The 26,203-nt window shown below is 32.5% G+C and overlaps 1 protein-coding gene across 2 annotated transcripts in view; it reads right to left on the bottom strand.

Annotated features, from left to right (window-relative positions):
• The window catches only part of LOC149953218 (uncharacterized), a 97,859-nt gene that overhangs the window by 7,872 nt on the left and 63,784 nt on the right, over window positions 1–26,203 (bottom strand). Inside the window, exons 1-2 of one of the 2 annotated variants that reach the window (XM_090168832.1) lie at window positions 4,216–4,451; window positions 2,094–2,355 (exon numbers count right to left, since the gene is read on the bottom strand). In XM_090168832.1, coding sequence (XP_090024958.1) covers window positions 2,094–2,319 — 226 coding nt within the window. In that variant the 5' untranslated portion in view covers window positions 2,320–2,355; window positions 4,216–4,451. Of the gene's footprint in view, window positions 1–2,093; window positions 2,356–4,215; window positions 4,452–26,203 lie in introns of those variants that run through there. The other variant, XM_090168831.1, reaches the window with a different exon arrangement.

Raw genomic sequence — 26,203 nt, 5'->3', positions numbered from 1 at the left:
TCTAACTCGTTCGCGTTTCCCTACCTTATTTCCAAAACCAAGTAACTCGAAAAATTCAGATTGTCTAAAAATTAATTTAAATTGAGGTGTTTGCGTTTCGCTACCTTATTTCCAAAACTTCATTTCCGACCAAATTCCTCTTGGGTTTATTAAGTTAATATACAAGACGATTGAAAATTTGTTCAAATTTAAATTTAATGTTTAAAATACATTTAATACATCGGTGGGATTATGTGTACTTAAATGTCCGTGACATCTTGTTTATTCAAACCGAGGGCCGTTAGGAGCAGTTCATTTATTCAAACGTAATGGTTACTAGTAACAGCGCAGCGATCAGTTCATTCAAAACTAGGGGCCATGGTCACTGGGACCAGTTTGTTCAAACAGATGGACAATGTGATGAAACTAACAAGGAGAGTACCCGAGGTGTTTATTGCCGATTTTGTTCAAAGTCGGGCGTAATGTAGACCTATATGAACTATGAAATTTCCCAAAAGGAGACGTTGCACTACCCATTCGATTTGCTATGGCAACCGAAAATGTTTTTGATCACTTAAAACAATAAAATCTCCATTTAAAAAAGCATGGGATTTTCTCGGTTTCACGAAAATTTTGAAAAATTTTGAAAATCACGAAATGTGTAATTTGGACCACATTTAGGTAAATTTCATCAAGTTTGGGTAAATTGAAACATTTTTAGGGTAAATTTGTAACAAATTTTGGGTAAAATAAGGGAAAAATCTTATTTTGGTTGTAAGTGGTCAAAAACATTTTCGGTTGCCATGGCAAAACGAATGGGTAGTGCAACGTCTCATTTTGGGAGATTTCATAGTTCATATAGGTCTACATTACGGCCGACTTTGAACTAAATCGGCAATAAACACCTCGGGTACTCTCCTTGTAAGTGTCGCTGATCACTGGTAGTAGTTTATAAATTCGAAACTAATGGTAACTGATCATTGGGATACGTTTATTAATTCGAACTAATGGTAACTGGTCATTGCGATAAGTGTATTAATTCGAAACTAATGGTAACTGATCATGGGGATAAGTGTATTAATTCGAAACTAATGATAACTGGTCATTGGGAGAAGTTTATTAATTCGAAACTAATGATAACTGGTCATTGGGATCAGTTTATTAATTCGAAACTAATGGTAACTGGTCATTGGGATCAGTTTATTAATTCAAAACTAAGGGTCGCGGCTGGTCATTGGGATAAGTTTATTAATTCGAAACTAATGGTAACTGGTCATTGGGATCAGTTTATTAATTCGAAACTAATGGTAACTGGTCATTGGGATCAGTTTATTATTTCGAAACTAAGGGTCGCATCTGGTCATTGGGATCAGTTTATTAATTCGAAACCAAGGGTCGCATCTGGTCATTGGGATCAGTTTATTAATTCGAAACTAAGGGTCGCGGCTGGTCATTGGGATCAGTTTATTAATTCGAAACCAAGGGTCGCATCTGGTCATTGGGATCAGTTTATTAATTCGAAACCAAGGGTCGCATCTGGTCATTGGGATCAGTTTATTAATTCGAAACCAAGGGTCGCATCTGGTCATTGGGATCAGCTTATTAAATCGAAACTAAGGGTCGCGGCTGGTCATTGGGATCAGTTTATTAATTCGAAACTAAGGGTCGCGGCTGGTCATTGGGATCAGTTTATTAATTCGAAACTAATGGTAACTGGTCATTGGGATCAGTTTATTAATTCGAAACTAATGGTAACTGGTCATTGGGGATCAGTTAACTAATTCGAAACTAAGGGTCGCGGCTGGTAATTGGGATCAGTTAACCAATTCGAAAATAAGGTTCGCTTCTGGTCATTGGTATTCGAAATTGTGGCAAAAGTTTAGAATGCCCATTTTGATAATTAGCAACGTGATAAGTCACTCGTCCTAGCGCTCAACTTCCAAAGACCAAGTTTGAAAATTAAAGACGGCCGGGTCACTGAACCCGTGGACCAGTTAAAAAAGATCCTTAATTTTAAACGAAGAAGAAAGAACGATTTGCTCAAAAATTAAGAGTCCATCGAGCGGTTTCCCCCAGATTGAAACATTCAAGCAAGAAGACGGGAAAATGTTTACCATTGGGATCCCACTGGACGTACACTTCGCAGCCGAATTCGCAAGTGTCGCTGTGGACGTTTCTAGGGTCAAAGTTCTCGTCCGTGCAGTTGTCCGTTCGGTTGCTGTCCCTCGGTGACCAACTGCAAATGTAGCACTGATAGCCGGCTGCCGCCAAAGCTGACTGCCACAAAAAACCCATCAGAAACGTCACCAAGAAGAACACGCATAAGGAATACAGCGACATGGCCAAGACTTTAAGTCGGTACGTCAAGAGTAAAATCTGGAAAAATGTAGACACAACACTATTTTTAACAAAGAAATTTTTATTTATGAAATTTGAATATACGATTTAAGAATAAAATATTTATAAATTTTAATCGATAACTTATTATTTATTGGCTATAAATTGCTTGAAATTGAAAATTAATAGGGACGCCGTACCTTTGGCTATGGCCGCCATGCTGGTAATCTTTTTTTTTAATTGGAAAAAGCATGAGTGACGTATTATATACGTCATACTGCCAAGTCCCTATTGCTAAATATTTAGAGTTGTTAATTTTTCGAATTGCGGAAAAATAAAAAAATGAAACAAATTACTTTTTAAGGGTTTTTAATGTTTTTAACTTTTTATCGATATCAAATGTCTAATAACAGTAAACGTACTACAAAACATTAATAGTGTTACATTTTTAATCAGTTTAAACTAGTATAGAAGTTTAGTTTTACTTTTAGATTCGAAAAAATGAGGCGAAAATGCCGCTTTTTTTAAACTTGCAAACAATATACTACGACTAATTATGGAATGAAAACTTTTTATTCTTTTAGGAAAAATAAGGAAAATTTTCCGGAAAAAAGTACTCTGTCACTTTCCGGAAAATTTTCCGACTTACAACACTAGAAATATTTCAATCATTTAGAATATTTGATGACTTAATGTTACCAGGGCACCGGAAAACACTGATTTTGGACCCCAAAGAAAGCCGTTACTACTGGATATAGCTATACTTTTTCGCTGAGAAACCAGAGAGAAGACAAGTGCACCTCGTGGGTTCAAACCCGGGCCCCCAGACTGCACGGGCCCCGATAATATGTACCGCTTACCCTTTCTAATGAAGATAATTTATCTTGATTAAAATGCGTAATTTGTGAACTGTAGAATACCTTGAGATCGGCGGAACAAATAAGTTAACCGGCAAAATTTCGATTAATCATAAAAATTTTTGTTAACTGTTTATTTATGAACATTTTATACGAATAAACAACGATTTAACATGCAAAAATAATCGGTTTTTTCGGATATTTTTTGGATAATTGTCGGTTATGAATAAAAATAAATAATTGGATATTTTCTTATTCAAACGCCGATCTCTAAGAATACCGTTTATTTCAAACTAAGATAGCTTAACACGATATTTAAAAACTATACCTTTTTAATTTAAGGATTTCTACAAAATTAGCAAAATAATCCTAATTCAGAAACCACTGGATCGTCAAAATTCCAAGAATTATATTAATACAGGGTTCGTACAAAATTTCCGAATTAAATTCCCTGACATTTCCAGGTTTTCCCAGACCAAATGGCCTAATTTTCCCTGACCATTTTTGTAGAATAAATGAATGGTTTGAGGTAAAAATCTTAAAAATTATTTTCTTTCAAAACTTTATTTGCCCGTTTTTTTGGGGTCATTTTAAAATTCCCTTACTTTTTGGGACCATTTTCAAATTCCTTGACTTTTCCCTGACCTTTTGGAAATCTTTTAAAATAACCTGATTTTTCCCTGACCTTTTGGAAACATTTTCAAATTCCCTGATATTTCCCTGACATTTTGGAAATCTTTTAAAATAACCTGATTTTACCCTGACCTTTTGGAATCATTTTAAAATTCCCTGATTTTTCCCTGACATTTTGGAAACATTTTCAAATTCCCTGATAATTCCCTGACATTTTGGAAATCTTTTAAAATAACCTGATTTTACCCTGACCTTTTGGAAACATTTTCAAATTCCCAGACTTTTACAGGTTTTCCAGGTAGTGTACGAACCCTGTAGTATTGTATTCTCAAGATATCACGTAAAAAATATGACAAATTTAACAGTCCCACTTAATGACAAAAATCAAAAGACAGAAAAAATATATTACACTTTCAAGTACGTTAATCCTTATTTACGGCACCATTTCAACACGAAGCGAACAAATATCGGTAAACACTCTTCGACGACGACACCGCGAAAACGCAGAGAACGATAGCAGCGGCCAACTACGAGTGTGAGGCACTCCAATGTAAACAAAATGAGGGGTGCGGTCCCGTCCGCTCTAACTAAAAAAAGGTACTCTTTTCCCCAAAAGGGAGTTCTCGACCCGCTTTCGAAGCGAACACTAGTACCGGGAGCAACAGCGTTCCAGAGAGAACTAGTGTCTAGTTCTACTGTTCCGGAGATTACTTAAGTTTGGGACTTCGGAGGGTACGAGGAAGCGAGAGAGAGCGGTTTGCCCGTTGCCACGGTTACGGAGAAGGAAGCGGGTAGGAAAAAAGTCGCCGCCAGGGCGCCGCCGACGGAGAAGGTCGCCAGCGCCCTCTATGGCGACGGTCGCGCCGCCCACGCCACGCCCGCCAAGATTTAAATTACTTATTTAAACTGAGGGTAATTAGTCAAATTCGAGACGAATTTGATTACGAGGACTGTCAACCGCGTTTAGCTCCAAACGTGATTAAGTGATTAAAAATTTAATCAGGGTTTAAACATTTCAAACGCGATGTAATCCGTTTAAATATTTTAATCATCATAAATTGTCATTTTAATCACGATTTAAACTTTTTAATCGTCATAAATTGTCGATTTAAACATTTTAATCGTCATAAGTTGTCGTTTTAATCACGATTAAAAATCACGATTTAAACATTTTAATCGTCATAAGTTGTCGTTTTAATCACGATTAAAAATCACGATTTAAACATTTTAATCGTCATAAATTGTCGTTTTAATCACGATTTAAACATTTTAATCGTCATAAGTTGTCGTTTTAATCACTATTAAAAATCACGATTTAAACATTTTAATCGTCATAAATTGTCGTTTTAATCACGATTTAAACATTTTAATCATCATAAATTGTCGTTTTAATCACGATTAAAAATCACAATTTAAACTTTTTAATCATCATAAATTGTCGTTTTAATCACGATTTAAACATTTTAATCGTCATAAATGATCGTTTTATCCCACTTAAAAATCACGATTTAAACTTTTTAATCGTCATAAATTGTCGATTTAAAAATTTTAATCGTAAATAAGTTGTCGTTTTAATCACGATTTAAAAATTTTAATCATCATAAATTGTCGTTTTAATTACGATTTAAACTTTTTAATCGTCATAAATTGTCGTTTTAATCACGATTTAAACATTTTAATCGTCATAAATTGTCGTTTTAATCACGATTTAAACATTTTAATCATCATAAATTGTCGTTTTAATCACGATTTAAAAATTTTAATCGTCATAAATTGTCGATTTAATCACGATTTAAACATTTTAATCGTCGTAAGTTGTCGTTTTAATCACGATTTAAACATTATAATCAATTAAATTTTAATCACAATTTAATATTTTGAAGTGTTTACTAACGATTTAAACATTTTAATCACGATTTAATATTTTGAAGTGTTTACTAACGATTTAAACATTTTAATCACGATTTAATATTTTGAAGTGTTTACTAACGATTTAAACATTTTAATCACAATTTAATATTTTGAAGTGGTCCTTAAAATAGTGATAGTAGGAAATGTCGTATTTTAAAGAATATTTTTTTACGTCCAGAACCGTGTATGTGTGTATATCAAGATGGATAGGTATAACAGCAAAGCGAAGGAGTCGGGTAACGCCATCAGAGACCCCTGGGGGCTCGTGAGAGAACTACGGCGCCACCCGGATTTATGGTTCTGTTTAGGAAGTGACAAAAAAAAAACGTATAAAGAAAGGTGTTTAATTCTAGAAGAGTCAGGTGTCCCGAGCGATTTTTTCAAACGTATTAATCTTCTTTTTTATTTTGAAGCGTCTACGGCTGGATACCAAGAAAAGGGCATTATAACACAGTTAGTTAATTAGAATTAATACTAATTAAAGGTTAGGTGCCCCTCCAAAATTGTAAATCTATTTATCGTCATTCTTGCTTTAGTAAATTACATTGAGGCAAATGGCAAAAGAAGTTGTTAGCCGATAGCAGGTGAAGAGAAAAGGTTGGTAAGGGCAAAGAAATGTTGATAAAGGTAAATTGAAGTGGGGTCAAAGGTAAATTGAAGTGGGGTCAAAGGTAAAATGAAGTGGGCAAAGGTAAATTGAAAAGGGCAAAGGTAAATTGAAGTGGGCAAAGGTAAATTGAAGTGGGCAAAGGTAAATTGAAGTGGGGGGCAAAGGTAAAATGAAGTGGTAAAAGGTAAATTGAAAAGGGCAAAGGTAAATTGAAGTGGGGGCCAAAGGTAAAATGAAGTGGGGGCCAAAGGTAAAATGAAGTGGGGGGCCAAAGGTAAAATGAAGTGGGCAAAGGTAAATTGAAGTGGGCAAAGGTAAATTGAAGTGGGCAAAGGCAAAACGAAATGGGCAAAGGTAAAACGAAGTGGGCAAAGGTAAAACGAAGTGGGCAAAGGTAAATTGAAGCTCTAAAATCGCTTAATAATAGTTCAGTAAAGCACAAAGTGGAATGTAGACACAAGTTCGCTTAAGTATTTTATTTCCGAAACAGTGACCAATGCATTTGGTCAGTAAGGCACCATCGAAAGATGTGAATTGCCCCTCGTTGCATACAACAGGCGTATTAAAGTAGTAGCTATCGGCGGAAATTGACTAGCACGATAAACACATTTGTATTAAATGGGAGAAATCAAACCCTGTCATCATATAGGCCCGTGCAATCGAGCAGACAATGGGATTCGCCCTCTCCGATGGCAGCGCCCCCAGTCGGAGCGACCATGCGAGGGTGGGCCTCCGGTGATAGCCTTATAAGGGGCGTTTTGCCGTATAAATTATACGCTTCCGAAAATGAGAGTATGAAGTGGGGCCCAATTTTAGGGGTGCGATACCATATTGGAATCACACAGAGTCTATGACTCACATTTATGCTAATATGGCGGATGACTGGATAGGCCTTTTGCCTGTTTTTTATACATACGATTCACAGTCACGAGCATTACAGTTCATTTACATTATGATACAGAAAAAAAAACATAATTCTTGGAACTTAAAAGAAAAAAGGCCGTGGTGCGTGATATTACGCTGCCGACTTCAAATGACTCACTCTACAATATCGTTGGACGAATGACAATTTTACTTGACAGTCCTGATTTATTTTAAAATATATTTGAATTGTTACGTGGTCGCGCCACTTTTGGTAATAATCGTGGTCTGCTGGTGGAATACGAGTTTATTGATTGCTTGGACCAGTTATTTTGTCTTTACGAACTGCGGACCAGTTTGTTAGTTCGAAAATTTAACGAGGGTAACGTAAACTCATTAGCAGGGCCTCCACTCAAATCTTCAATTTTTTATAGGAAAAAAGGATTATATTTCTAAAAATATAGGACTTAATAGGACTATTTTTATAATATTATAGGATTTTATTGGAATATATATGCTATTTAATTTACTAACTTTATGCATTTAAAAACAAAATCTATATTTAGAGAAATAATTCTTTGATTTTCACTTAAAAAATAGGAACTATTTAACCATTTTATCACAAAAATATGCTAGTAGCTAACCATGTTAACAATAACAAAAGTATAGACTAGAATAACTTGGTATAGGAATTTATCCTATACGCTCTTTTACGAAGTCGGCCATTTCATTACAGGCCTAATTTAAAATAGTACAGGCAAGGGCGCCTGCACGTGCTCATCAGCTCGAGACGTCGCGTGCACTTGACCGCGTGAAGCGGCCTTGCATGCACTATTTGAAATCAGACCTGTAATAAAATGGAAGCTCCCACAAATAGGGATATAAAAGAGTGTATAGCTAAATCTAGCAATTTAACTGACAAGGAGACGACCCGAGGTGGTTCTCACCGATTTTGTTCAAATTTGGGGGATTGTTAGACCTAGATGTAACATGAAACCAGTTAAAGGGAAAAGTTACGCTGGGCTTCCGTTTTGCCATGGCAACCAAAAATGTTTTTGACAACATAAAGTGAGAAAAAGTCTACGTAAAATAACATGCGAAAATGACAAATTCTAAATAAATAAAAAAAAATTATTTTTAAAAAAATTAAAAAAATAGTAAATTTTAAATTTTTGGATTACTTTGGAAAAATAGGGGGGGGGGGGGATAAAACCATTTTGAGTGAACTCGAGCTAATTTGAATAAATAGGTCGAAATTTTATTTATAATACAAAATATTTGTAAAACTTACGCCGTAATAACTGCCATATATTTTCGCCGATAAATCTTAAAATTTCTACATTACATTATCTGAACGATGTAAACAGATTTTTAGATTTCGATAGAAAAACTACGCCATTTTATAAAATGGTGGATACAAATATAAATCATGGTGGAATAAGTTAGGTAATTTGTATCCGATTAACCTGAGATTTTCGACGTTACATTATCTGCCCGAATGAATTCGTACTATATATTTTTATAGAAATCCGACACCATTTTGGAAAATGGCGGATATCAATAAAACTCATCGTGCGATAAGTTCCGTAAATATTCGTCGATTAATTAGAAATTTTCATTATCTGCCCGAGCTAATTAGACCTATGGGTTTTAAAATAATAATCCGACGCCATTTTGAAATATGGCGGATATTTATGATGCGATAACTGCCGAAATTATTTGTCGATTTACGTGAAATTTTCTTCATTGCATTATCTGACCGAATAAATAAGCCCCTTACACCTGACGCCATTTTTCAAAATGGCAGATATCAATATCTCATAATGCGATAACTGCCGAAATTATTTGTCCATTAATTTGAAATCTGCCGTTTGCAAAATAGCGCATAACAATGTATCTCTTGATTGTTATTAGAAAAAATATCGGAAAATTTATTTAAAATGGGTATATTTCGGGAAATTCAAATAATATTGGATAAGTTCTTATATCATTGGGTTAACTGAAATAATTAAGGTTAATTTCACATTAAATTAGGAAAGGAATACATTTAGGTAAATTCGTATAATTTGGGTAAAATGGAATTACGCTAGATTAGTTCAAATTACATTGTCGACATTCATATAAATTGGAAGAAATTGAATCTATATTTGGTGTTTTTAATAATATTGAGTATCTTCAAATAATTTTGATTACATTGGAACAATTTTGGGTAAATTCCAATAATATTTGGTTAATTGAAATAATAGTGGGCAAATTTAAATAATATTGTGTATATTTATATAAAATTGGTCAATTGAAATAATATTGAGAAAATTCCAATAATATTGTGCAATTCACATAATTTTGTTTACAGTCTATTAATTTTCGCTTAATCCAATTTATATAGTGTAAGTTCATTTACCATTGGGCGAATTATAATAATTTTGGTAAGTTTATATTATAATATATTATTTGGTTAAAATAAATATCGGAAAAATGTATATTATATTTTGTTAATAGACGAGTCAAGAAATCAGCTTTTAAATTTTTGCAACGATTTTCCTAGGGAATTGTGGGAAGGAGAAGATAAAGTGATTGGCTATTTCAGGGGTCTACACATAACCTTACCACAAATTAGTAAATATATATAACCAATATTACGCCTCCTATAGGTGATACATTAACCATACTCTTTTGCTGTAGTTAAGTCCAAACGTTAAAATATTTTTAATTAGTTCTACCTTATCTTGGGGCATAACTGATTTTGACAATGTTTTGACATATTGGCTCGCATATTGGCATATAATCTCCCGAATTACCAATGATTTCCCGAATTACCAATAATTTCCCGAATTACCAATAATTTCCCGAATTACCAATAATTTCCCGAATTACCAATAATTTCCCGAATTACCAATAATTTCCCGAATTACCAATAATTTCCCGAATTACCAATAATTTCCCGAATTACCAATAATTTCCCGAATTACCAATAATTTCCCGAATTACCAATAATTTCCCGAATTACCAATAATTTCCCGAATTACCAATAATTTCCCGAATTACCAATAATTTCCCGAATTACCAATAATTTCCCGAGTTATCAATAATTTCCCGAGTTATCAATAATTTCCCGAGTTATCAATAATTTCCCGAGTTATCAATAATTTCCCGAGTTATCAATAATTTCCCGAGTTATCAATAATTTCCCGAGTTATAAATAATTTCCCGAGTTATAAATAATTTCCCGAGTTACCAATAATTTCCCGGGTTACCAATAATTTCCCGAATTACCAATACTTTCCAGAATAACAAATAATTTCCAGAATTACCAATACTTTCCAGAATAACAAATTATTTCCCAAATTACCAAAAATTTCCCAAATTACGCAAAATTTCCTGAATTACAACCATTTTCTGAATTACCAAACATTTCCCGAATTACCAATAATTCTACAATGCCAATTGAACTAATTTAATAATATTTCAATTTACCCAAATTATGCCTAAATGATGAATTTAACCATAATTATTTTCTATTAATCCAATGATATAAGAACTTATCCATTATTATTGGATTTTGCCGAAATGTATTCAAATGTACCCATTCTACCGAAAAAGCCGCACTTCTCCGGGTTTAGGATTCGGTTTTATCCGTTTCAGCATCTGTCAGAACAGCATGCAGTGTTACCTAACCTAACCTAACTTATACTATGCTATTTTATTAAATTTTATTAGATACAAATACAAATTTTAAGCAATTTATTTTTGACATAAAAATTTAGCGTAAAAAGAAAAACTATTTTATATGCGGTCGCTCAATTGTAAATATGGCGTCGGTCGATTAGAAAAATACAAAACCCGCCTTTGGGCTAATTTCATCAAAAACATTGGCGGAATTCGGTCGAATGGGATTCGGCGCAATGGGATTCGGCGCAATGGGAATTCGGTCGAATGGGATTCGGCGCAATGGGAAGATACCAAAATTATTCGTTGATTATTCAAATGAAAAAAGGAATACATCGTATTAATTTAAAAACTTTACTTCGAAATAGCACCGAAACTTGGGTACGTTCAGTAAACGTGAAATCAACGTTGAATGAAACATTAGTCAACTTTACACGCTACAGCGTTGAGAATCGTCTAAATTTTTTATTATCGTGGCATTTTTATTGATTAGACGCTTTGACAGACGACAAAATCCAATTGAAAATCAAGCTCAACGCTCTTTCAACGGTTCAACGCTGACTCCGTTGACTAGTTACTGAATGTACCCCGTATGTTCCACTTTCGAGTTTAAAAATTTCTTACTCACTCTGACAAAAAGCATTGGCAGTTTAAACCTATAGTCAGTTGCAGGCTAAGAAAGACAAAATATATAGTACAATCGGCGCAAGGATGCCTCAGATCGTTTCCGGTTTTTCCACCGCGCGAAATTTTAATTGGGCCATTTTACGGTCAAATTCGAATTTTGCTCTTTTCGTCGTCTTTTAGCGCCATCTAGAAACCAAAATTGGAATCTATATTTTTAAATTTCATAATTGTGGTGGCGAGCAAATTTAAAAAAAAAAGGCATTTCTATCATTCTTAAATTTAAAATAGTATGTATAATTATTTAATTTTGTAAATTTATTTCTACGTCTTACCAGTTAAATTAGCAGTTTCTTTTAAAACAGTTACCACGCTTTCTTGGGGCTAACGTTGTCTTAATGAGCTATAAACGTTTAAAATTATGTTTTTCTCTCTTTACTTGTTAACAATAAACCTTTATCGTGCTTTTTATAGTAACCTCTTGGGATATTTAAAATATTTGGAGCTTCCATTATCGAACTTTCTTTAACAAAATAATTCGGCTGTATTCTGTAATTAAACTCTTGACAACATGAATTTAAAAAATAGATTCCAATTTCGGTTCCTAGATGGCGCGAAAAGACGATGAAAAATCACGAAATTTGAAATTGACCGTAAAGTGTTCAAATTAAAATTTCGCGCGGTCGACTGGCCGGAAATAGTCTGAGGTATCCTTGCGCCGACTATACTATATATTTTGTCTTTCTTAGGCTGCAACTGACTATAGCTTTGCACTGACAATAATTGGCAGTAAAATATACGTCTTCATGACTTGTGGTCAACAATAACAATTTAAAATTATTACTTTACGTTAAAACTTATATAAAAGTGTAGGTAAACCAAAAAACCGCTTACGGCAGCGCCATCTATACAAATAAAAAACTATTACAAGTGGTACGAGAAAAAACTATTACCAGCCCATCAAAAATGGTCAAAATGTGGTCACGTAAAGGCAATTTGGCAACTTATAGGAGGGGTGTTAATAACAGAGCCTCCCCACGCGAAGCCTTTGTGGAACTGAGTGAGGGGATTTAAAAACCTTTTTTATGGGTCAAACCAAAGTTACTCTAGCATCACCTGAAATTGGATCATAGTGAGGCGTCTCACGTTTCGGAGTATGTTTGCCCATCGCATTGAGAGAGAGAGAGAGAGAGAGAGAGAGAGAGAGAGAGAGAGAGAGAGAGAGAGAGAGAGAGAGAGAGAGAGAGAGAGAGAGAGAGAGAGAGAGAGAGAGCTATAAAATCTAGTAAAAGGGCCAGCGAGGTTTGGCCCAACTTCGAGCCAATGGGCCCGCTTATAAACCGAACTTTCCCAACTGGAAAATTCGTCTGAACCATTGACCTTTTGGGGAAATTATGGAGGGGTTCATTGAGGCGCGTATTTCACGCTTATTATACCCCCTCCGTTCGGTGCCATCGCTTCCCAATTAGAGCCGCTAATAACCTAATCTAAGCCGCTGGTGAAATTGACCACGGATCAGTTAGACCAAGTTTAACTTCCATTTTCAGTCTTAATAACGCCAGTGGTCTGATGGGCTTGCCACCATCCTCCAACGCATTGTAACCCGGCCACCTGAATTAATGACTTTAAAAGTCGCTTGATGACTTAGGCCTAAGATGGCGCCTTGGGTATTAGCCTAGCTTAATATAATTATTTGTTATTATAATTTCACGTTTTCAAACTTTTGACTTTTAAGTAATATTTCTTTACCGAAAGTCCATTATTTCCTAGAATTTCTCCAAGATTAAAATATCAAATAAAGATATATTAAATATTTACCACTATAAAATTTATGTATGGTTTAAATATCAAAATATTTATTATACGGTTTAAATACCAAAATATTTATTATACGGTTTAAATACCAAAATATTTATTATACGGTTTAAATACCAAAATATTTATTATAGGGTTTAAATACCAAAATATTTCATACAGGTTTTAAATACCAAAATATTTCATACCGGTTTCATACCGGTTTTAAATAAAAAAATATAGAATGTTAGGGTTTAAATACCAAGATATAGAATGTTAGGGTTTAAATACCAAGATATAGAATGTTAGGGTTTAAATACCAAGATATAGAATGTTAGGGTTTAAATACCAAGATATAGAATGTTAGGGTTTAAATACCAAGATATAGAATGTTAGGGTTTAAATACCAAAATATAGAATGTTAGGGTTTAAATACCAAAATATAGAATGTTAGGGTTTAAATACCAAAATATAGAATGTTAGGGTTTAAATACCAAAATATAGAATGTTATGTTTAAAATACTAAAAGATATAATGGTAGGGTTTAAATACCAAAAGATATAATGGTAGGGTTTAAATACCAAAATATAGAATGAAATGTTTAAAATACTAAAAGATATAATGGTAGGGTTTAAATACCAAAAGATATAATGGTAGGGTTTAAATACCAAAATATAGAATGAAATGTTCAAAATAACAATATGCAAAGTTTTTATATGGTTAAGATATTTAAAACACAGAAATTTTACGGTGTTGAAATATTTAACATGGGGTTTAAATATCAAAATATAGAATGTTCGTTTAAAATTGTCACGGACATACAATCCCCCCGATGTATTAACTATATTTTAAATATTAAATTTCCAATCATCTTGTACATTAATTTAACCAACACAAGAGGAATATTATTGATTTTTTTCCGAGCTACTTGGTTTTGAAAATAAGGTATCGAAACTCGAATGAGTTAGATGGCACCTGTATCAATTGGCACTAAATTCAATATGACAATAGTGCGTACGAGGGTTGTGGGGTCCTGCGAATTGGCCAGAAATCTCTCTTAAAATTAGTGTTGTTAATTTTCCGGAAAAAAAATTTCGAAAAAAGTTCCTGAAAATTTTCCGTAAAATTTCCGAATTGCGGAAAATTTTCCGCAAACCGGAAAATTAAAAAATTGAAACATAAATTACTGTTTAAGAATTTTTAATGTTTTTAACTTTTTATCGATATAAATCGTCTAATATAAGTAAACATACTACAAAACATTAATAGTGTTACATTAATAATCAGTTTTAACTAGTCTAGAGGTTTAGTTTTACTTTCAGATTCGAAAAAATGAGGCGAAAATGCCGCTTTATTTAAATTTGCAAAACCTTATTCAGAAATAATCAGTACTTATTTATTAAAAATATAATATTCAACCAAGTCTGTCTTAATTTAAAAAGTGTATATTTATATTCGAAAATCGCCCAAAATCACTAAAATGGGCAAATGTTCCACTTCCGGAACTCCGATCTCACAAATGTTAAAAATGGCGGCGAGGGCATGATATTTCCAATCGACTGACGTCATGCGTCTTTGTACCTAGAGCTCTACGTAACAGATAAATTAACTGAAAAAATTTCGATTAATCGTAAATATTTTGGTTAACTGTTTATTTAGGGATATTATCCATGGATAAACAACGATATAACACGCAAAAAATAATTTATATTTTTGGATAATTGTAGTTTATGGATAAAAATAAAATAAGTGGTTAATTTTTATCCAAACGCCGAGCTCTATTTGTACCTTTAACGCGAGAAATCGTGCGGACACCATACGTGAAGCTAATACACACATATCCCCTCGGGATTGTGTGGAAAAATCGATACCATTCTTCCCAAATAGTAATAAATACTTTTATATTTTTCCCGAAAGATGTAATTTGTTTTATTCTATAAAAATACTTCTAAAATAAGAATTATAGGATGCTACCATAAGTAACATAATAACAATAAGTATGACACTTCCTATTGCTTTAATGCTAATTTTCTAACCGAACCTTTTTTCGGCACTGATACTCTCTTCGAGCTGTGACTTGGACTCGCGACTTACCGTTTTGGATGACTACTTTTTGACAAAAAATTAAGCTTATTATCGGAGAGCACGTTCTGGAGTCGCTAGAGGTCGGTAACGGTTAATCATTATCCATGTTTAAATTGATTTTTTTTCGGGGAAAAAATCTAAACAAAGAAATTTACCGGTTAATATTTCGGAAAATGATTAAAAAACATGTATTATTCGTAAAATTTGAGCTTTTTATCGAAAAAAACGTCGTTTTTCCGATTAATTTTACAAATTTATCAAATAATTAATCGGATAATACAGAAATATAAATTACTTGATCAAAACGTTTTACGAATAATTTTGAGAGCTTTATCTATTGAATAAAAGTTAACCATCTCCGACCTCTAGGAGTCGCGAGGGGCTTTGGCTTTGTTTTGAAGACCGCGTGCGAATCACGCCTGATAAAAAAAACATGAGCTCGTGGCGCCGAGAAAAACATTTTTAATTTTTATCATTTTAGCCTAATATTCCGCCTATCTATCGGAAACCAGATATTTCATCTTAACGCAAGTCTCGCATATTTTAGACACTAGAGGGCTCTGTGCTGAGAAAACATATCTTGATTACGCAATAACTATGAAAATCAGTATGGTTGTAAATCTCGTTTATTGTCATACTTATCGTTATTATGTTACTTTTGATGCTACGAAATTACAGAATTTTATAGATCCATTCCGGAAGTTTTAGGAAAATATCGGAAGCATAAAAAAATCCAAGGCAAGGAATTTCATACAAATTAGCGAGTCTTGAAATATATTCGTATAAACGACGTATCGGATTCCGGATATGTTTACTCCGCATCCAAATATCGGAAACAGTTTTGCCAGCAACGCATCAGGATGTACACCAAATATGGACCGAGAGGGAGAGGGAGGAAGAGTTAAATCCGGAAACTGTACGCGTCGCCATGACAACCGTCTCTAAGCCTTTTCCATTGATAATTCCGTACGGAAAACAACTCGACGAAGCAAAGGCTACTTAAGTCTTCGGGTAACGGCGCCCGGCAACTCGTACGAGAATCTCTCCAGATTAGAAAAACAAGCGAAGCTTTTAGCGTTAGAAAATAGTCCGTAAGAAAAAGAATTCCAGCTTAAAACGGTGCCGGGATGCGACAAAAGATGGCGCTTTGTTAAGACTTCCTTTCCTTCCTTTCTCTCGTTAGAGATTAGAGTCGGAAGGAGGTGGGATTTAGTTCCGAGAAAATCCTTATAATTAATCGGCTACCACGATTTCCCAACAGAGGGAGACACTCGACTTTGTTTTACCCAGCTTTGCCCTTAACTTTTCTATATATATATAGCTATATTATTAGACAACGCCAACTTCGGGGATTAAACCCCGTCAATACCCCTTCGAAATTGTTGTCATAAGAGATTTAAAATTTAAATATAAGGATATTATTTACATAGTATATATAGTTACAACGTCAAGTTGATTAGAATTCGTTCAAGAATATCAAAAATTTGTTTTCGTTCTGCTCAACTTGACGATTATTGAAAGCTACAATAAGATTATTGATTTTTAATTTTTATTGATTTTATTCATTTTTAAAAATTATTAATCAATTGGCGGGCAGTGGTAATGTAAACTAAAATTTAATTTAAATATCTTAATTATATTTAAATAATATTTGTAATTTGCTCTCAATTGAAAATAAATGATTTTAAAACATTAATTGATTTAATAAAACCACTACGGTAAGAACAAATTTAAATTAATTATCTTAATTACATTTAATTAGTTATTGTAGTTTCAGGGATACCACTTAAAAACCCCAAAAAATTTATAGGAATATAGGAAATTCAAGAGTCGATTTATAGGAGAATATAGGAGTATTATCTATAGGAAAATTTTAATAAATAAAATTAAATTTGTTTTAATATAAAAGGAACTTCTTTTAAGCGGTCGACGATATTCTTAATTCCGTTCAGTGCAGTTCTTTAGAGAAGCAGTTTACATTTTATAAAAGGGATTTAGTACATCTGTATTACGAAAAGCGTAATAGGCACGCGGGAAATTACAAAAAAAAGTGCGAAATAATATCTAATTATAGGAAAATATAGAACAATTGGTTAAATTGTAGGAAAATAAAGGAAAGCATTGAAATATAGGAAAAAATTATAAAATAAAGGAAGAATGGTCACCCTGTAGTTTAGTTTGCTCTGAATTGGAATTGATACAGAACTAGAGGTCGGGGACGGTTAATCATTATCCATGTTTAAATTGATTTTTTTTCGGGGAAAAAATCTAAACAAAGAAATTTACCGGTTAATATTTCGGAAAATGATTAACAAACATGTATTATTCGTAAAATTTGAGCTTTTCATCGAATAAAACGTCGTTTTTCCGTTTAATTATACAAATTTATCAAAAAATTAATCGGATAATATAGAAATATAAATTACTTGATCAAAACATTTTACGAATAATTTTGAGAGCTTTATCTATTGAATAAAAGTTAACCATCCCCGACCTCTATAGAGAACCTATTTTTATATATATTTTCATAAATATAGTGAAGTTTAGTTGGTGATTTCAACTAACCTTTTAAACAACCCTGATGGTCTCGATTTATCCGAGGTAAATTAAACCACGAATTTAAGATGGCCGCTGTCTTAAATTATTCACGGTCAATATAACGATTAAAAAGTAATAAAAATTCAGATTTTTGGGATAAAAAATCATAAAATTATCACAATTTATGTAAAATCTAGCTTTTATTTTTAGAGGTGCACAGTAGAAGGAAAGTGAGGGCGAGGCTCCGATCCCAGGTTCAGGTTTAGGTTCGGGATCGAGATCCGGGATTTAAAGGATGAAATGGGGGTAAAATCGTCAAAAAGTCAATGTATTTAGGGTATTTCTCGCGACGATTTGTTTTCCCGTATATCAACATATTGTGTCCAGGCCAACTTGTTCATTTATCTACGCTTATCTCGAAAGATACTTGAACGTATATCTTATCAAGTTTTATGGTACGGAATAAGTTGAAATGATGTAAAAATTGATAACCTAGGCGACGCGTGCGCAGATTACCCCGGGGGACGCGGTTAATTTGAATTGAAGTGTTTTGACGTCATGGAATATTCGTTGTTAAAGTAGAATGGAAATATTTTTAAACTTCATTTTAATATCATTGTAGTATGCTTGACACTTGAACCAATCTCACGAGTATTTCTTAAAACGAATATCTCGATCGCGTTTTATCGTACGAAATAAGTAGAAATTATGTAAGTTGTATGATTAATAACCTAGGCAGGAAGATAGCGCGCGCGTGCGTGGATTACCTGGGAGGCGTGGATTACCTGGGAGGCGCGGATTGCCCGGGCGCGCGGTTAATTTGAATTTAAAACATGGATTCCCTCTCCGAAATAATTCATGTACCCAAAATTGGACCGCAAGTTTTTTTCTTTTAGGGGAATCTCTATGGGAGTTTAACATTACAATAAAGCTAATAGGTCCAGTTTGGGGTACTTTTGGTCCGAAATGGGATACATAGGGCCGAAAATGGTGACTTTGGTCGTTTTAAGGGTACTTTTTTTCTATTTTGGTCCATTTTTGGGTACATCAGAAAAGCAGTTGGAAAAACGAAGAGCCTTATTTTTTTTTTTTCCCACCCATCTCCAAACTCCAAAAATTTATTGCTTTAATTTATTTATCGCTTCCGTAGGTATAAAATAAGATAAAAACCACTTACCTATATTTTAATTACGGTAAATTAAAAATACTTAATTAGTGTACTAAGTTACGTTTAAAAGAACCTTTTGTAACAATTCCAATATGTAAATATAGGTATAAGGATTGAAAAAATACTTAAAGTGGTTTTACTGATAAACTCTAAAGGAATTTAACTTTAAAGGGTATCTTAGATTATTGTTTTTAATTTTATTCAAGTTGAAAACGTATTAAGAGTCCTTCAAAGTACTATAAAAGGATTTTATTTACGAACTTAATTCATATTTTCTTCAAACTTTCAATTCGCTTTTATTACTATTTAAATACGGTAAAATATAATTCTTATACACAAATATAGTCAGAAAGATACTATAAAACACTAAAATTAAAATTAAATTAAATTTGTGTGGATAAGATTTGTAAATATCATTTTGACGCTGGGGCACGGGCGCCACCCGCGTCTCAATATCTGACTATCATCTCGCAGTTCCATACTGGGCTATTTGACCATCAAAATGACCAAATACACGTATATTTGAACATTTCCTTGACTACATGACAGAAAAATTGTTTAAAGCTCCATCTACTTGGTTACAAAATTTGTTAAATACTTGGCTTTAAGGCCATCTAAATTAAAGTTAGAAGAAGCTAGACAAAGAGAAATTGTTCTGAAAAATAAAATTAAAGATATAAAAACTAACCAATAGTATTTCGAATACCAAATAATTCGACGTATTTGTTTTTGAAATAACTAAATAGTTTGCATATTTGTCAAAAAAAAACTAAAAAAGTAATTGAAATTACTATTAATTTTACTTGCAATAGTAAAATACTAAACCAAATGTATAATTTATATTTTATTTTATTTAATAAATTTAAACTATAATACTAAACTTTTTCAAAAAAAAAAACTTTTACAAACAAAATTTAAAATACACATTTTTAAAATTTAACTACACCAGCTCCAAGTCAGCTAGCGACTTTTTTTTAAGTAACTACTAACTACAATTAAAATCAAAGGATCTGCTATATTTTTCATGCTTTGAAAACAATTCATTAAAATCTCGAGTTTTTAAATATATGTAAAACACGAAGGAGCAGATCTTTTATCACAAATTTTCATAAATTATATTTAATTTAGTTTATAATAATATAGGGAACTCAAAAATTAAAAAACGAAAAATCAAAAAAATTACTTACTTCAACCTTTCTCCCAGTTATTAGTTTCGTTTTAAACTTGGTTTACGTTTTAGTTTTACTTTGCTATTCTAGAAAATTCCAAAATTCCTTTAGAGTTTATCAGTAAAACCACTTACTTTAAGTATTTTTTTTAATTAGTTCGGTCTAATAGTAGATTACGCACCTATAATCCATGATGTTTTCATTTAAATTCAAATTATAACGAATTGAAAGTTTGAAGAAAATATTAATTTAGTTTGTAAATGAAATCCTTTTATAGTACTCTGAAGGGCTCTTAATACGTTTTGAACTTCCAAAATAAATTAATGTACTAAGTTACGTTTAAAAGAACCTTTTGTAACAATTCCAATATATATTTATATATATAAAAAACCGTGATAAATAGTAAAACCCACTTATTTTTCAATTAATACATTTCAGATACACAAATTAATTAAATAAAAGTATTTAAATAAGAATTGCTTCACTAAATTATGCATTTGTACTTTAAATAATACCTGATTTTGAAATTATATTAGAATAATTATATTGTTAAACTTCTTTCATTTTTAAAAATGTAGTAGAAAATGAAAGATATTTTAATTAAAACATTTCTTAATTTCTTTATTACCTAAAAATATTTACAATATTTACAAATTTTTATATTGTTTAACTTCTTTCATTTTTAAAAATGTAATTGCTTGACTTAAATAAAGCGTGAAAATTATTAGTTTCAAATGATATTTACAAATCTTATCAACTCTAAAGTCTGTTTGTTTTATTTAAAAAATAGGCTTGTTCACTTTCGATTATTTAAACATTTAACAATTTTTATTTAACTATTGGTTATTTAAATAAATACCACTTTTATTCAAATAAATGCTTGGTTGGGTAAAAAACACAATTAAATAAGTTAAAATGATATTCTTTTTACCAACGTTTTTTAAATTGTAGTAATTACTACCTATATTTGCATTTCAGAAATCTATTTTAACATATTGAACGCCAAGAAAAGAGGCTTTTGTAGTATTTACTACCTATATTTGCATTTCAGAAATCTATTTTAACATATTGAACGCCAAGAAAAGAGGCTTTTGTAGTATTTACTACCTATATTTACATATTGGAATGTAATTTAACGTATTGAAGGTAGAGTATAGAGATTTTGCAGTATTTACTACCTACATTTGCATTTCAGAAATCTATTTTAACATATTGAACGCCAAGAAAAGAGGCTTTTGTAGTATTTTCCTCCTATATTTACATATTGAAATGTAATTTAACGTATTGAAGGTAAAGTATAGAGATTTTGTAGTATTTTACTACCTATATTGGCATTTCGGAAGTATATTTTAACATGTTGAATGTAGAGTATAGAGAGTGTTGTAGTATTTTTCTTCCTACGTGACTACACCGGAAACGTCTCTGTGTTATTCGCTTTAGTAATCAAGCCGACTCTGAACATATGTTTTACTCTTTATTCTACGAGGTTTAAACATACACCATTTCAGTACATTCTTAACTTATTCCATACGCTATTTAAAACACATGCGATAAAGATAACGAGGAAACAAGTTAACTCTGAACATATATGTTATGCTCTATACGTGAAGGATGTTGTAAGCTTAAATTCATAATGGTTAATGTGTAGTATTTTTCTTCCTTTTTACATTTTATAGTATTTCTTTATCTATATTTGTGTATCGGAAATGTATTTTAACGTATCGAACGTAGAGTAAATTTTTTTTTATATTTTCTTTATATATTTGCGTATCAGAGTTGTGTGTTGTCGTATTAAAAGAAGAAAAAGGAACTTTTCATAGTGTTATTCTACCTATTTACATATCGGAAATGTATTTATATTTTACCGTATTTAAAATATAGGTAATTGTTTTTATTGGCTTGACTTAAATAAAGCGTGAAAGTTATTAGTTTCAAAATGATATTTACAAATCTTATCCACACAAATTTAATTTAATTTTAATTTTAGTGTTTTATAGTATCTTTCTGACTATATTTGTGTATAAGAATTATATTTTACCGTATTTAAATAGTAATAAAAGCGAATTGAAAGTTTGAAGAAAATATGAATTAAGTTCGTAAATAAAATCCTTTTATAGTACTTTGAAGGACTCTTAATACGTTTTCAACTTGAATAAAATTAAAAACAATAATCTAAGATACCCTTTAAAGTTAAATTCCTTTAGAGTTTATCAGTAAAACCACTTTAAGTATTTTTTCAATCCTTATACCTATATTTACATATTGGAATTGTTACAAAAGGTTCTTTTAAACGTAACTTAGTACACTAATTAAGTATTTTTAATTTACCGTAATTAAAATATAGGTAAGTGGTTTTTATCTTATTTTATACCTACGGAAGCGATAAATAAATTAAAGCAATAAATTTTTGGAGTTTGGAGATGGGTGGGAAAAAAAAAAATAAGGCTCTTCGTTTTTCCAACTGCTTTTCTGATGTACCCAAAAATGGACCAAAATAGAAAAAAAGTACCCTTAAAACGACCAAAGTCACCATTTTCGGCCCTATGTATCCCATTTCGGACCAAAAGTACCCCAAACTGGACCTATTAGCTTTATTGTAATGTTAAACTCCCATAGAGATTCCCCTAAAAGAAAAAAAACTTGCGGTCCAATTTTGGGTACATGAATTATTTCGGAGAGGGAATCCACGTTTTAAATTCAAATTAACCGCGCGCCCGGGCAATCCGCGCCTCCCAGGTAATCCACGCACGCGCGCGCTATCTTCCTGCCTAGGTTATTAATCATACAACTTACATAATTTCTACTTATTTCGTACGATAAAACGCGATCGAGATATTCGTTTTAAGAAATACTCGTGAGATTGGTTCAAGTGTCAAGCATACTACAATGATATTAAAATGAAGTTTAAAAATATTTCCATTCTACTTTAACAACGAATATTCCATGACGTCAAAACACTTCAATTCAAATTAACCGCGTCCCCCGGGGTAATCTGCGCACGCGTCGCCTAGGTTATCAATTTTTACATCATTTCAACTTATTCCGTACGATAAAACTTGATAAGATATACGTTCAAGTATCTTTCGAGATAAGCGTAGATAAATGAACAAGTTGGCCTGGACACAATATGTTGATATACGGGAAAACAAATCGTCGCGAGAAATACCCTAAATACATTGACTTTTTGACGATTTTACCCCCATTTCATCCTTTAAATCCCGGATCTCGATCCCGAACCTAAACCTGAACCTGGGATCGGAGCCTCGCCCTCACTTTCCTTCTACTGTGCACAAAGTGATCTATGATAACCGTAGTGTATATGATAAACTCATTGGAAAAAAACGGTTCAGTACACTGTCATACCATTTTATTCTAATTTTTTCATGAAAATAAGTTTGCAAGAGCATATCCGAATATGTTTTGTTTTCATTTTACGTGATACATATTTCCTATCACAAATCGAATATCGCTGTTTTTTATTTGTTTACACTCGTAACCCCCGGTCTAAACAAAGGTATGATTTAGCTTCTGAAGTCTGGTGTACGTGGCGCGGCCAATCAAATTAAATATTATCATTAGTTAGTTAATCGAGAATTTTCTTATTTCTAAGTGTTTTTCTGAAAATATTTTTCTAATACCGGTATCGGCCAATATCGGCTTCGCTTAAAGGGGAACGGCCAAGCTTTTCCAAATATCGCCTTATTTGCATATCAAAAGATCAACAAGACGTTCAATATGCTTACACGTACCTTATTTTGTCTTGAAAAAATAGTTTTTGGCCTAAAAAGTTGAAACGCAATATGACGCCAAGTATTTGGGTTTGAATTTTCGCCGCCATCTTAAGGGGTATTGCCAGCGCCAGCAGCACCTTATAGAGGTCGGGGACGGTTAATCATTATCCATGATTAAATTGATTTTTTTCGGGGAAAAAATGTAAACAAAGAAATTTACCGGTTAATATTTCGGAAAATGATTAACAAACATGTATTATTCGTAAAGTTTGAGCTTTTTATCGAATAAAACGTCGTTTTTCCGTTTAATTATACAAATTTATCAAAAACTTAATCGGATAATACAGAAATATAAATTACTTGATCAAAACGTTTTACGAATAATTTTGAGAGCTTTATCTATTGAATAAAAGTTAACCTTCCCCGACCTCTAGCACCTTAGTGGTAAAAACCACTTTTTTTATTAAAAAATTATTGGGAAATGAATTAGAAATATTGAAAATTTTAAATACTATTTTTTATTCCAAAACGAAGCTAAAACTTAACCTTCACTTTTTTGTCGTAAGTAATGACGGCTAGATATAAGCAATTAGGCGATCTTAAAATTCATTTTGCGCGTAAAAATACGCCGCCATGTTAGGGTATAAAAGCGGGTAAATAAGCCAGCCATACCTCACAATGTCACGCGCAAAAACTTTATTTTGAAATCGGTCAATTTGAGCATTTTCGAAGTAATGAGGGCTAGATGTAAGGAATTTGAGCATTTTTTTATTAGTGGTTTTAACCATACTGGATTTTTTAATTATTAAAAAAGCCGGTTTTTCCCCAACTGTTTTAAAACCTCAATAATTAAAAAATAATAATTTTTTTTTCGACTTATTATGTTATTTCAATCTCACGTGACATGAGAACAAAATGACGGCCATAGCCAAAGCTACATTACGTCATTCTGCGTGATTTAGCTTTCAAATGATGTCATCATGGTCGCGGGTAACAACGTATTTTCATTAGAATAAATATGGGTTAAGTCGGATTTTCCGTTGCCAATGGCAACCGATCTTTCCCGATACGGAAAGCTTTGACCCTTTCGATCCTATTGTCCTACATAGTTCTGGATGTCTCGTTTTATCGGAGATCAAATAAAAGAAACTACCTACAATTCTCTTTCTCTCGAGATGAGGCTGGAAATTTAATCCCGTCTCGAAAAAGACCAAGGTCCTTTTCTTAAAGGGCACATGTCACTTCGTAAAAAAACAGCTAACAAAAAAAGACTCTTGGGAATTGAAGTTCATTTACGTGTATCATTTAAGACCTCAAGCGCGAGCAAAATATAGATGTGGGCTTACAATAAACTTCTACCTTTTGAAAGGCCCAAAAAGAAAGAATGACTAAAATGTTTATGCAAATAACGTACTTTTTAAAGGCACGCGCAATTTTTTAAGGTAGGCGCTTTGCAAAAAGTTACAGAAAATTAATCTTTAACTTAATTTAAAGTTTGTTTATGGTTATTTACGGTTGAGAAAATACGTTGAAACACGGTAGAGAAAATGGGGTAATACTTCAATTCAACAATACCTTCTACGCTAGCGTAATGCACTGGCAATACAAAAGTGAAATGCTTTAGTTACGAAATTTTCCTTTGTACAAACCTTAAATAATATCTGCTTTCGAAACATTGCCGTAGATGGCGCCATAGAAAATATTGAAGTGGCGTATTGTTTGATGAGAGCAGCAAGGATGGTTTTATTATAAAATTATATACGTATACGACGCTACGAACAAGCCCATTAAATAAAATATATACTTATGTGATTAATTACTTACTGGCCCGATTTTTCATGAACCAGGGAGATTCATTATTATCTTTAATCCGGCAAACATGCAACACTGGTTGGCTGGTCGATATAAAATATAACTAAATAAATGTTATATGTCTAGCCCGAATAAGGACGGAACATAAGCCCAATTCTTAAAACCAAAGAATAATGAGAATTGCCAGTCCTACAGCTATAGATTTTAAGTCTTTGCCACATTTTTGGCCGGTTTAGCGCATTAAATAAAATATGAGGAAAATTGAACACTATTTTATCACGCTAGTATTCGTCCTCACTACACGTTTCTAACTGCAGGCCTAATCTCTATATTAGAGAGGTTAAGCGTAGCTTTCTAGAAGTTTGAACGCCAAAGTCGCGAGTGCATTCTGCTAACATAAAGAAGTTCGGGTCCAAAAGAATTTGAAA

The sequence above is a fragment of the Leiobunum rupestre genome, chromosome 3, assembly GCF_980474605.1.
Source record: "Leiobunum rupestre chromosome 3, qqLeiRupe1.1.hap1, whole genome shotgun sequence".
NCBI classification, from domain to species: domain Eukaryota; kingdom Metazoa; phylum Arthropoda; class Arachnida; order Opiliones; family Sclerosomatidae; genus Leiobunum; species Leiobunum rupestre.
This window is presented reverse-complemented; position numbering and strand designations above follow the sequence as displayed.